Source organism: Lycium barbarum, chromosome 9 (genome assembly GCF_019175385.1).
Source record: "Lycium barbarum isolate Lr01 chromosome 9, ASM1917538v2, whole genome shotgun sequence".
Taxonomy (NCBI): Eukaryota; Viridiplantae; Streptophyta; class Magnoliopsida; order Solanales; family Solanaceae; genus Lycium; species Lycium barbarum.
Window position 1 is genome coordinate 123,958,226 of NC_083345.1, and position 14,467 is coordinate 123,972,692.

General features: G+C 35.0%; 2 protein-coding genes across 2 annotated transcripts; both read left to right on the forward strand.

The window, feature by feature from the left end:
- The first annotated feature begins 717 nt into the window (after window positions 1-717).
- LOC132608748 (subtilisin-like protease) lies at window positions 718-3,004 on the forward strand. Its single transcript, XM_060322479.1, has one exon. The coding sequence runs from the start codon at window positions 752-754 to the stop codon at window positions 2,984-2,986; it is 2,235 nt and encodes a 744-aa protein (XP_060178462.1). The 5' UTR covers window positions 718-751; the 3' UTR covers window positions 2,987-3,004.
- A 7,944-nt stretch (window positions 3,005-10,948) lies between these two features.
- On the forward strand, window positions 10,949-13,654 carry LOC132608749 (subtilisin-like protease). The gene has a single exon (XM_060322480.1). It carries the CDS (start codon window positions 11,315-11,317, stop codon window positions 13,565-13,567), a length of 2,253 nt encoding a protein of 750 aa, XP_060178463.1. The 5' UTR covers window positions 10,949-11,314; the 3' UTR covers window positions 13,568-13,654.
- The last annotated feature ends 813 nt before the right edge of the window (window positions 13,655-14,467 follow it).

Sequence of the window (14,467 nt, forward strand, 5' to 3'; positions counted from 1 at the left end):
AACTCCTCCCAAGCTCCTAAATTTGTGCTCAAATTTGGCTGCGTGTAAACATATAAAAGTTAACACATTGCATTTCTAAGAAATCTATACCGCAATTCTCTCTTCCAGTACATTTCACATATTTTTGTTTATTTCAACGTCTCGTCACCACAAATTGAAAAGAAAATAAAATACTTTCAACTTTCAAGTCACTCTTTGTCCAAAACTCTCTTTCAACTTAACTAAAAGTACCATTCATCAAATTCTCAACGCCAATGTCGTTAAAGCTGCAAACTAACAACTATATATGTCTCCATCCCAATTTGGTGTCGGCTATACGAACTCTCACTGTCTATATCAAGTTACAAACTTACAACTACGTAATGTTACTCCATTTAAGCTCATCTAAGTCTAAAATACCAATTTTAAACTTTGTCGTTGCAAGTGGTAATTTGGTCATAATTAAGAAGAAGATTATGAGAACAAGCTTTGCCATGTGGTCATTAAGACTATCACTTCTAGAAAACCGTTCAATTAGACTAATACACAGCTCTATCATTGTATTTTACACAAAAGGGGTGCTTTTGATTAAACAATACAAAGATTAACATGGCGAGTTTACAGGGACTTGCACAAAATTAGCAATCAAACTAAATTGCAGGGCCAAAACACTATATATACTAGTAGTTCAAATAATGCAAAAAGTATCGAACTCTACTTTCCAAAGTACATCATTAGTTCAAACTTCCTTTCTCATAACCCATTTGCAGCCATGAAAATCTTGAAAATCCTTTTTGTTATTTTTTCTATACTTGGCTGTTTTTCATGGCCTAGTATGCAGAGCGATTTGGAGACATACATAGTTCAAGTCGAATCTCCAGAAAGCCAAATTTCCACTCAATCATCAAGAATGGATTTGGAGAGCTGGTATAGTTCGTTCTTGCCAAAGACCATAGCAACCGCTGGCTCACATGAAGAGCCGCGGTTGATATATTCATATCACAATGTGATGACAGGCTTTGCAGCAAGATTATCAGCAGAACAAGTGAAAGAAATGGAGAAGAAACAAGGGTTTATATCTGCCAGGCCACAAAGGATGTTGCCTTTGCACACAACACATACTCCAAGTTTTCTTGGATTGCAACAAAACATGGGCTTATGGAGGGATTCCAACTATGGGAAAGGTGTGATCATTGGAGTCTTGGACTCCGGGATTTTTCCTGACCATCCTTCATTTAGCGACAAAGGGATGCCTCCTCCTCCTGCTAAATGGAAGGGCGGGTGTGAAGGGAACTTCATTACAAAGTGCAACAACAAGCTCATTGGTGCGAAGACCTTCACAAGATACAGTTACTCGCCGTTAGATGATGATGGACATGGTACACACACTGCCAGCACAGCTGCTGGAAGTTTTGTGGAATGTGCCAATGTGAATGGGAATGCTAATGGCACTGCGGTTGGGATTGCCCCTCTTGCTCACCTGGCTATTTATAAAGTCTGCCATTCGTTTGGTTGCTTTGACAGCGATATTCTTGCCGCCATGGAAGCAGCTATTGATGATGGAGTAGATATCTTATCCCTTTTCCTCGGCACAGGTAGTGGGCCATTCTATGTTGATCCAATTGCACTCGGTGCGTATAGTGCAACACAGAGAGGTATTCTTGTAAGTTGCTCTGCCCAGAACGACGGTCCATTAGATAGCACCTTATCAAATGAAGCTCCATGGATACTGACAGTAGGTGCAAGCACTATTGACAGGAAACTTAAGGCCACTATTGAACTCGGAAACAACAAAAAAATCGAGGGTGAATCAGCATTTCATCCAGAGGGTCATGATTCAACATTTTTCCCTTTGTTTGATCCTATCCGGAATGCAGTCGAATACGACAGCCTTTATTGTGGACCAGGTACACTAATTTACCCTGAAATTAAAGGCAAAATAGTTTTATGCTTAGTAGGTGGTGGTTATTCCGGGATTGAAAAAGGACAAGCTGTAAAAGAAGCCGGAGGTGTTGGCATGATCATATACAATGGGCCAGATAATGGTGTCACTAAGAATGCCGATGCTCACGTCCTTCCGGCTTTGGTAATTACTTATCAAGATGCAATGAATATTGTTGCCTACATGAACTCAACATCAAAACCAGTTGCAAGACTTTCATTCCAAGGAACAATAATCGGAGATAAAGATGCTCCGGTGGTTGCTTCATTTTCTTCTCGCGGACCAAGCTTTTCCAGTCCTGGAATCTTGAAACCTGATATTATTGGTCCTGGTGTTAACATTCTTGCTGCTTGGCCTACCTATATTGAAGACAGAAGAAAAACAAAATACCCCTTCAATATTGCATCAGGCACCTCTATGTCTTGTGCTCATCTCAGTGGAGTAGCAGCATTGCTGAAAAGTGCACACCCCACTTGGTCCCCTGCAGCTATTAAATCAGCAATCATGACAACTGCTAATACAGTAAACCTTGCCAACAATACCATCTTAGATGAAAGGCTCCTTCCAGCTAGCATTTTCGCCGTTGGTGCTGGACATGTCAATCCATCAAGAGCTAGTGATCCAGGACTAGTTTACGATACGCAATTAGAGGACTATTTTCCTTACCTCTGTGGTTTGAATTATACAAATGGACAGGTAAGTGACATTCTACGACGTAGCGTGGATTGCGAACAAGTGAAAAGTATTCCAGAAGCACAACTAAATTACCCTTCATTCTCCATTAGACTTGGAACAAGGGCTCAAACATATACAAGAACGGTGACCAATGTTGGGGATGCTAAATCATCTTACAGTTTGGAAATAGGTTCACCACCAGGAGTTGGAGTACTCGTTAAGCCCTCTACTCTAAAGTTCTCGAAGTTGAACCAAAAAAAGACATATCGAGTGACCTTTTCAAGAACAGCCGATACTTCAACCAGTGGTGAAGTTCAAGGATTCTTGAAATGGACTAATAATAGGCACTCGGTAAGAAGCCCAATTGCAATTGTGCTAGATACTGCATGATTTGATTTCTAGCTTTCTTTTTCCCTGTAAGTGATCATTGTTACAATGTAAAACAAGCCTATAAAATGGTTTCAATCCAAAACGTCGAATAAAGGCCAAAAGTTTTCACATTCTATTTGGCAAGAGAAATACATGATGTGTTTGTGGTACATTCACGCCAACTTTGCGAGATTTATTTTTTAGAAGTTAATTTTTTACCGTAAAGTGCTAGTTAAAGCTGAGCTTATTCTAAAGAGAATATGGTACTAATAATTACTAATGTATTTGATCTCTGTAGTTTAAGGTTTCTAAAGAAGCAATTCATGTAAATTCAATATTATTATGGTATTAGAAAGGTAGAGGTTTCGAGGTAGAGTTTCACTGTCATTAAACTAGTACCATAAGGTTAACATGTACAACTCAATTCTTAAGTTCATCATCATATCATATCATATTATACTAAGAGTGGGAAGCTCCAAGGTGAGAAGTTGAAATACTAAAATGCCCCTCAAAAGTTAAATGACATTTTCATCCTTTAAAAAAAATTGATCCTTCAATATTGATTACAAAATCAAGAGTTAAAGTATTTCATTTAAATTAAAATTGTCTCTTCCACTACTCATGAAATTATGAATACACAAAATAGGATGCACTGCGTATCTGTTTACTTTGGAATTTATGATATCTTTTTGTATTCCGAACTAAATTCACTGTTTCATTTTGCTAGCATGATTGTTCATAAATTCTTAATTAATTCATACATTAGTGGACAACCTGTTGAGCTGCCAAGTGATATTAATAGGCTTATATTTCACCATTGTTTACCCAAGAAAATCAGCAAGGAAGCTTGTAGCATTTTTTCTGTTGGCTGCAGATGCTTACGAAATCTTTAGTATTCCCATCAAATTCATCTAATGTTCATTTGGTTAGAAAAATTGTTCGTAACAAGATTTTTCCTGTTGATGAGGTTCCTCTTTCTTTTCACCTTTTTTGACAAAATTATGGTCTTCATAACAAGATCGAGAATTTGACATGTTCTTTTTGCTTATTAATTCACATATTTACCTAAAGATGCACTTATATAAAATTGTATCTTTAATATTGTTGTTATTCTTTCATGTATACACTAGAACTATATACTAATACTTTGAACTGTGCAAGTTGAGAGAAAATAACAAATGAAATTACCTAAAGGGTACAATTAAATTAATTCTGGTAAAATTTGAGTATTTTATGTATTAATTCCTTTAGAAGTCAGATAATTTGATGCATACAGGTTCTTGACACAGGGTAATGATCAATGGCCCCTAAAAGAAGTAAAATGATATTTTTATTTATTTTATGTAAATGAATTTCTTTTTTGGTTATTTGATTTGGCTTTGGTTTTATTGAATTGAATATGTAGGAATATTACAATTTCTTCTGTCTTATATAAACAGGGATAAAGGCTTTGCTTTTGTTTTCCAAGGCTCATGGTTCAACAGTTTCACTAAGTGCTTTAAGAAATACATATTCATTTTGATACTAAAATTAAACAAACGAAAAAGAGTAGAGAGGTTTGAATTTATTGGTTCTCTAGGTTGTATGAGAAATTAATTAGTTCTTGAAAAAATAATATTTAATTAAGTAAATCAATATTTACCTACAACAATTTTTGAGTTTGGCAGGTTTTTCCCTTCTCATTCTATTGATTCAATCTATCTATCTTCTAACTTTCTAAAGTTATAATTCCAATACAGTATTACAAACATATTCTTTATGTACCAAAGGGAGTATTGGATTCAAAATATGATAGTCAACCCTTTAGCTATGAAGTGAGAAATGTCATATTTATTTTTACGTGAATATGCCTTATCTCAAAAGATTGTATCAACAAAAGTTATTCATACACCGAGGAAATATAAGTACTTTGGTTAATTTGAGTTTATGATGCTTGATTTATATTTTATTCTTATGCTGAACGAACTCTGCAGAAAGAGTCAGAGTCAAAATGTAATTGCAATAATAGTTTCAAAGTATAATTGTTCACCTATCCAGTAATTTTAAGTTTAGTTACCATGTTGATATATAGGATTACATGTTATGATGTTGCGCTTGTATTTTCTTTCCTTTCAACTTTATTTTGTAACTCATATATACATTTTAATATTATATTTATATCATTTTAAAAAGTTTATATTGATTGTCACGGGATACACGTGCAACGCACGTGTTCAGATACTAGTTATACTAAAAGTGTGAAGACTCTAAGACAAAAGTTGAATTACGAAAAAGCCCATCAAAAAATGATTTGCCTTATACCAAAAAAAAAGTGAAAATATTGTATAATGATAAATAATACTACTAGATAAAATTAAAGCACATTCATAATATATTATGTATAGATGATGTACTTACTGACTTGCTTTTAATTTAAAATCAGTGATTAAAATCCCTGTGTAGCTCTTCAATTGGGAGTTACAATATTGATGTTGAAACTGACCATGTATCTAGTTTTTCATTTATCTTATATCTAATAGCCTACAAAATCTCTAAAAGCAATTCATCAACTTTTCCTCTTCCCCGTGATAATTCTTCAATAGATATATTAATATCTATTTATGTGCGCTTACAATAATTTAGAAAACTGAAAAGACAATCTTCTCATATTCCAAGTTCCATCTATATATACTTCCTTTCTTTCATTCATACGACAAGAATGCAAGAAATCTATATATTACGTGTGCTATTTGTAGGTTCCGTCGGATTGATTATATATAATTTTGTCTAATTCTGTAACCATGCATTCATCTTCATCTTAATCTTTTGTTTTTTTGTAACATGCAATGAATGTCAATGTGATACTAAATGGAATAGTGAAGAGTCCTCAAGCTCTCAGGAAAGATCCTCTTAAGAAGTCCCTTGTATTGTCTTCAAACAAGTCCTTTTTGTTTTTAATATTTTCCTTTTGTAATATTAAATTTAATTTTTTGGTGTAACTTTTCATTTCGTCAATTTCCTTAGTAACGTTGATTAGTTATCCTTACTGTTTTCTGAAACTATTTGGGTTTCTATTACAGTTAGTTATAAGTCTTTTACTTTGAAACTTGGAATAATATCAATCTTTTTTGACAATAATATTAATTGTTATAGTGGATTTCAAACAGTTGATGTTGATAATGTTTGTGAACCTTTTTCAGTTATATATTTGATTGTTAAACTGTACTTTTTACCTTGCACTAACCGTTCATCAATTTCAGCTTGTACTTTTCACTTTAATTTTTTTTGTTACTCATTACATTCCTGTTTTATTATGATTTACATCGCATGTACTGCTTAGGACACACGTTTAATGCACGCGTCCAGAGACTAGTACTATATTATAAGTGGGAAGCTCCAAAGTTAAAAGTTAGCTTACGAAAATGCCCTTCCCCCTATATAAAGCTTGTGTACAAAAATGTAAACTTACCTTCTAAAAAACAACATAAAAAACAAAGATATTTATAATAAATAGTAGTAACAGTTAATCACTATGACAATGTTGTTGAGTCTCTTCATTTTTTTAAATTTTGTGCTCTTTTACTACTTCATCGAGGAAGTGAGAAAGGGTACACCTACATTTATTATCTAATTAAACTAAAAAATGAATGCATATTTAATATACGTTTTCCCCTCTATTTCATATTCATTGTTTTCCCTCATTTTATTCATGTATGTGCTATTGAAATAATGATGGGCAATTAAAGTTGCAATAAAAGGATTATCCATACTCTTCATCTTCACAACCAAGAGTTTATCACAATTTCATGCCTCAGTAACAATATGAATACACCCCAAATAGAACGGTTTATTTGAGCATAGGATCAGATATCCGAGAACTTCGCCAATGCTTCAAGAGAGTCGTCTATCTTTTTCGTAGTTGCAATGAGTAACATAAGGTTTATGTAGTCTTTTATCTCTTTCACTTAGAAAAATCATGATCTTATATGATTGGCTTTAAAATTACTGTAAAACATGAATCATTTGTCTCTTTCACTTTTTGAACTAATGGGTTTAAGTAATTTGCTTTAAATCTACTGTAATACATGAATGGAGAGCATTTTCTTTCTAATATAGTTGTCTTGAATGTTGGCTTTTGTTGTGAATGATATTGGCACGAAGGGCATGTTTGGAGGTATTTTTATGACGAATGGGCTTGGACCAGTTTTGGCAAAGCAGCGCAACATTGAATTAAGTGGCTCTGTTTGGAATCTGAGTTGATAAATAGCGATTTGTGGGAGAAAAATAAGTTATGCCTATTATTTAGTCAAGAATTTGTTTCTCCTCTCCTCGCCTCTGGAGTATTTGTATTCTCCATCTCTCTATTATCCTCTGTTAGTATTTCACTGTTATATTTCTACTGCATTGGTTTAATCGTGCAAGCTTCCATTGTAATAGTTAGTTTAAGTTTTCAATCAAAGGAATTAGTTCCTTCTTGTTGTGCATTTAAGCTTTTGTTCACCTTTGATATGCGTATGTAATAATATCTTACATGTCGAAAAAACTCTTCTCTTGATTAAGAGAAAAAAAAAATATAATAAAACAATTGCAAAACAAAGTTATATGCCATATGAGAGAGCTTATATCATAAAGCATATTCAAACAAATTAAATCTGGACTTGTACAATGTACATCATGCTATAAAAATTGTACCTTAGAAAACGTGGAAGTATAAAAACATTAGTTGAATTCAGACCAAGCTGGACGCTTACTTGACCATGTTTCGTCACCAGTGATTTTAAAGTGCAATTTTGATTTGACGACCTAAATTAAGCCTTTAACATCAATGTACAAAAATATAAATTTATCTATTGTGTTTAACATTTAAAGTTTGCACGAGCAATTTCAAAGAACTTATTTGGGTGTTCATATCTAATATCTTCACATTTTTAAAAAGTCTATTCATAAAATTTCATTACATATATTATAACTTCCAAAATTAGGGTCACCTCTCAGCACTTTAAGCTTAGTACTTTTTTCCTTTTATTTTTAATTTTTTTTTGTTAAATCAATCCACTAGGCAGTGCCTAGGGCTAATTTTTATTAATCAATAAAAGCAAACCTCAAAGAGAAGAGTACAAACAAGGGGGACTATGCCTTACCTTACTAATCCTAATGAGGTAATGAACCTCTACTAATTAACAAACATGAAGAAAATAAGAGCTAGAGAAAACTAGGTATTCTCTGATCATCACAAAGTTTATAATGCACTCTATGATGATATTGCGAATGAGGATGCTTAAGAAATGCAAAAATAAAAAAACTAAGAATAAAGTTGAGTTACCAACCTCAAACTTTATTTTATATATGTATGACCTAAAAAAGATAGCTCGCCCGTCTAAAGTAACTTTATTTTTAATTTATACTACATTTAATGGTTTTTTTTTAAAATTATACCAATTAACATGGTATTCACGTGCAACGCACATGAACAAAAACTAGTTATTAAAATACACCAGTACAGTAACGAGTGCATGGAGCATGACTCTAAATAACAATCATCATGTACTTTAAATAACAATCATCATATACTATATTTGAGCTACTAATATAGTTGTCTTTGGTGCATGAAGGAGGTGATATTCGACAGTTATTGGCAGGGTGCCTAAAATGTAAAAGTATACTTGACCAAATCATTGTGAAGTGTGAACATTCCAACAACCATGCATAAACAATACAAAAAGTATATACAAAACAAAGTGGCGTATAAATAGTACATGAAATGAAAAACAATGATCACTAAACTGATAATTCAAAGAGAAAACAAATTTGTTATTATAGATTATAAACTACACTGATAGCCAGAGCTAGGTGGAGTCATGTGTGAAATGGAATAAATAAATGAGAGAGGTATTATGTATGAAATGGAAATGGAATAAATAAATGAAAGAGGTATTATGTGTGAAATGAAATAAGTTTAAATGAAGTAGCAAGAGTGAAAACTTGAAATCATAACATTTCGGTAGAAAATAGAATTTGTAAAGTATCTAACAGGATAACTAGATTGAATATAGCATGTCGTCCTACCTATTTGTGTCGATTTACGTGCCACATTTGCCGCATCACTTTACCATCTATGCTGCTTAACTTAAGAGTATTTTAGTCCGAAGTTTTTCCACTAAACTTAAAAAGGTCATATTCGCACATAAATATAAAATACAAGGATAAAATTTAAATACAAAAGCAAAAGTACTATACCATTCGTGCAAATCACCCTAGGATATTGACCCTAGAGCTAGGTTCATGGAAGACGTATTTTACTAATTAGATGGACACTTAATTAAGTAACTAACATGTTGCTATTTGCTTGAAAATTAGAAAGACTTTAGTATTTAATGTCAATACCGACAGATTCACATGGTACATTAGTATAAAGGAAGTTAAAAGTAGGCATAATACATAAACATGTCCTCAAACTTGGCCTCAGCTGGCAAATATATCCTCCAACTTTGAGTGTGCACTAGTAGACACCTCAACTTGTCTTCACTTTGTCAGTTGAATACTCCAACTTACAAAATAATCATCTAGATACCTCCAAAATTTATTGTCACATCAGTGCTACGTCAACATTTGTGTTTACGTGTTTAACTTTATACAAGTTGAGGTGCTTACTTGTACACACCCAAAATTGGAAGGTATACTTTCCAGCTAAGGCTAAGTTAATGTATTGTGCCAAATAAAAATAAATACATCTTTCAAGAATTGCTTTCCTGACACCATATTTATTGACACTTTTGTCAAGCATCAACCTCCTTTGTAGGGAAACAGGAAAGTGAATTCCTATTTTTTTTTTTTTTTAAAAAAGAAGAAGTATTAGTAGGCCACTCGATGAACTATTAAGGTGTGTGGTTAGATGATTGTGTTCTTTCCACTCTTACCAGAGGCCTCAATTTGACCTCTGGAAATGACGAATTTCTTTGTAGGGAATGTTTTACCTCTCTTAATAGTTTATCTGTACGAATGTTGAGTAGTCGAGGGAACCCTGGGAAGGGACAACTTCTTGGTAGAGTGCTTTATTTAGAGGTAAAATTCACAAATAACTACTTTTCAACTTCTGTAATTGAACATGGAGTTTCACTTGCAGAATTTGAAACTCCATGTCAGTGGCTATTTTTCAAAGATAGGACCGAAAAGTGACTAGTGAACGCTATTTTTATGTGCTTTATGCCCTAAGTGACCTCTTAATGGGCAGAATATGTTCATTCATCCTGATAACCTACTAAAAGAATCAATAAATTTTCAACCCCTCTTAGAATCATCACACCTGAAAGACGTACTAAATTCCTCTCCTCCCTCTGCTTGACAATGCAACTCCCGTGCTCATTGGCAGTTATAGAAAAAATCCACCCCTATTTTTCTCTTTAAATTCATCTCAATCTCGTAGATGTCCTAATTTTAATATATGATCCGTTGTTGATTTCACCACGATCGACTAGGTGAAAGGGTTCTAAAAAGTTTATTTTTTCATACAGCCAACATGGTTATAGTACTTATATTGTGTCAGTCATGCACGTCAAACCAGTGAATTTTAGAGACCAAAACACTAGAGCAAACAAAATCAAAATAAGCCATTTGAAGGAAGTATTTAATTCTTGAAACTTTAAAAATATTTTCTTGAACTTTACTCCGCCCAAGCTCTTTAAACATATACAAGTTAACACATTGCTTTTGTAAGAAATCTATACCGCAATTATCTCTTGTAGTAAACTTCACACATCTCTTTCTTTCCTTTTTTATTTTTATTTTTATTATTATTATTATTATTATTATTATTATTATTATTTTAAGTTTCAACGTCTTGATCACTGCTAATCGAGAAGAAAATCAACTTAACGAAACTCTTTTTCCAAAACTCTCTTTTCAACTTAACTAAAAATACCATCCATCACAATGTCAACGCCAATGTTGTTAAAATTGCAAACTTACAACTACTATATATGTTTCCATTCCAATATGGTGTCGACTATATGAACACTCACCGTCTATTTCATATATGTTGTTCCATTTAAGCTCATCTAAGTCCAATACCAAATTTAAATTTTGTAGTTTTTCAAGTGGAAATTTGGTCATAATTAAGAACAAGCTTTGACATGTGGTCATTCACATCTCTTTCATTATTGTATTTTGAACAAGAGGGGTGCTTTTGATTAAACAATTCAAAGATTAACATGGCGAGTTTACCGGGTCTTGCACAAGATTAGCAATCAAACTAAATTTTAGGGCCAGAACACTATATATACTAGTAGTTCAAATAATGCAAAAAGTATCAAACTCTACTTTCCAAAGTACATCATTAGTTCAAACTTCGTTTCTCATAACCCATTTGCAGCCATGAAAATCTTGAAAATCCTTTTGGTTATTTTATCTATACTTTGCTGTTTTTCATGGCCTAGTATGCAGAGCGATATGGAGACATACATAGTTCAAGTCGAATCTCCAGAAACCCAAATTTCCACTCAATCATCAAGAATGAATTTGGAGAGCTGGTATAGTTCTTTCTTGCCAAAGACCATAGCAACCGCTGGCTCACATGAAGAGCCACGGTTGATATATTCATATCACAATGTGATGACAGGCTTTGCAGCAAGATTATCAGCAGAACAAGTGAAAGAAATGGAGAAGACACAAGGGTTTATATCGGCAAGGCCACAAAGGATGTTGCCTTTGCACACAACACATACTCCAAGTTTTCTTGGATTGCAACAGAACGTGGGCTTATGGAGGGATTCCAACTATGGGAAAGGTGTGATCATTGGAGTCTTGGACTCTGGGATTTTTCCTGACCATCCTTCATTTAGCGACAAAGGGATGCCTCCTCCTCCTGCTAAATGGAAGGGCGGGTGTGAAGGGAACTTCGTTACAAAGTGCAACAACAAGCTCATTGGTGCGAGGACCTTCACAAGACACAGTTATAATTACTCGCCATTAGATGATGATGGACATGGTACACATACTGCCAGCACGGCTGCTGGAAGTTTTGTGGAAGGTGCCAATGTGAATGGGAATGCTAATGGCACTGCAGTTGGGATTGCCCCTCTTTCGCACCTGGCTATTTATAAGGTCTGCGATTCGTTTGGTTGCTTTGACAGCGATATTCTTGCCGCCATTGAAGCAGCTATTGATGATGGAGTAGATATCTTATCCCTTTCCCTCGGTGCAGGTAGTATGCCATTCTATGTTGATCCAGTTGCACTCGGTGCGTATAGTGCAACACAGAGAGGCATTCTTGTAAGTTGCTCTGCCCAGAACGAGGGTCCATTAGCTAGCACCTTATCAAATGAAGCTCCATGGATACTGACAGTAGGTGCAAGCACTATTGACAGGAAACTTAAGGCCACTATTGAACTCGGAAACAACAAAAAAATCGAGGGTGAATCAGCATTTCATCCAGAGGGTCATGATTCAACATTTTTCCCTTTATTTGATCCTATCCGGAATGCAGTCGAATACGACAGCATTTATTGTGGACCAGGTACACTATTTTACCCTGAAATTAAAGGCAAAATAGTTTTATGCTTAGCAGGTGGTGGTTATTCCGGGATTGAAAAAGGACAAGCTGTAAAAGAAGCCGGAGGTGTTGGCATGATCATATACAATGGGCCAGATGATGGCGTCACTAAGAATGCCGATGCTCACGTCCTTCCGGCTTTGGTAATTACTTATCAAGACGCAATGAATATTTTTGCCTACATGAACTCAACATCAAAACCAGTTGCAAGACTTTCATTCCAAGGAACAATAATCGGAGATAAAAATGCTCCGGTGGTTGCTTCATTTTCTTCTCGCGGACCAAGCTTTGCCAGTCCTGGAATCTTGAAACCTGATATTATTGGTCCTGGTGTTAACATTCTTGCTGCTTGGCCTACTGCTTGGCCTACCTATATTGAAGACAGAAGAAAAACAAAATACCCCTTCAATATTGCATCAGGCACCTCTATGTCTTGTGCTCATCTCAGTGGAGTAGCAGCATTGCTGAAAAGCGCACACCCCACTTGGTCCCCTGCAGCTATTAAATCAGCAATCATGACAACTGCTAATACAGTAAACCTTGCCAACAATACCATCTTAGATGAAAGGCTCCTTCCAGCTAGCATTTTCGCGGTTGGTGCTGGACATGTCAATCCATCAAGAGCTAATGATCCAGGACTAGTTTACGATACACAATTAGAGGACTATTTGCCTTATCTCTGTGGTTTGAATTATACAAATGGACAGGTAAGAGACGTTCTACGACGTAGCGTGGATTGCGAACAAGTGAAAAGTGTTCCAGAAGCACAACTAAATTACCCTTCATTCTCCGTTAGACTTGGAAGAAGGGCTCAAACATATACAAGAACGGTGACCAATGTTGGGGAGGCTAAATCATCTTACAGTTTAGAAATAGGTTCACCACCAGGAGTTGGAGTACTTGTTAAGCCCTCTACTCTAAAGTTCTCGAAGTTGAACCAAAAAAAGAAATATCGAGTGACCTTTTCAAGAACAGCCAATAGTTCAACTAGTGGTGAAGTTCAAGGATTCTTGAAATGGACTAATAATAGGCACTCTGTAAGAAGTCCAATTGCAATTGTGCTAGATACTGCCTGACTGGATTTCTAGCTTTCTTTTTCCTTGTAAGTGATCATTGTTACAATGTAAAACAAGCCAATATAATGGTTTCAATAAATCGTTGAATAAATGCCAAAAGTATTCACATTCTATTTGGCCAGAGAAATACAAGATGTGTTTGCAGTTATCACCAACTTAGCGAGACTAATTCTTTTGCCGTTATTTTTTTAATATAAAGTGTTAGTTATTAGCTGAGCTTATTCTGATGAGAATAGATTCAAACTTGACCTCATCTGGCAAGTATGCCCTCCAACTTTGGGTGTGCACAAGTAGGCACCTCAACTTGCTAACACTTTGTCAGTTGAACACTCCAACTTACAAAATGAGGATCTAGCTAGACAGCTCAAAATTTATGTGCCACATCATTGCCACGTCAGCATATGTGTTTACATGTTCAATCTTATACAAAGTTGAGGCGCCTGCTTGTCCACGCCCAAAGTTGGAGCGCATACTTGCTAGCTGAGGCCAAATTTGAGGGCATATTTATGTATTATGCCTGGATTTATGGGACTAATGATTACTAGGCATAATACATAAATAGACCCTTAAACTTGGCTTCAGCTGGCATGTATGCCCTTTAATTTTGGGTGTGCACAAGTAGGCATCTCAACTTGTATAAAGTTGAACAAGTAAACACAAATGCTGACATGGCATTGATGTGGCACTGACGTGGCCCTCCAATATTTATGTACCACGTAAGTGCCATGTCATCATTTGTGTTTACTTGTTCAACTTTATACAAGTTGAGGTGCCTACTTGTGCACACCCAAAGTTGAAGGTCATACATGCCAGCTGAAGCCAAATTTAAGGGCCTATTTATGTATTATGCCTTATAAATAATGTTTTTTTATCTCCGTAGTTTAAGGTTTTTAAAGATGC

What these genes read in the sequence shown, in the direction of transcription:
- LOC132608748 (XM_060322479.1), top strand. Translation starts at nt 752, where the DNA reads ATGAAAATCTTGAAAATCCTTTTTGTTATTTTTTCTATACTTGGCTGT.
- LOC132608749 (XM_060322480.1), top strand. Translation starts at nt 11,315, where the DNA reads ATGAAAATCTTGAAAATCCTTTTGGTTATTTTATCTATACTTTGCTGT.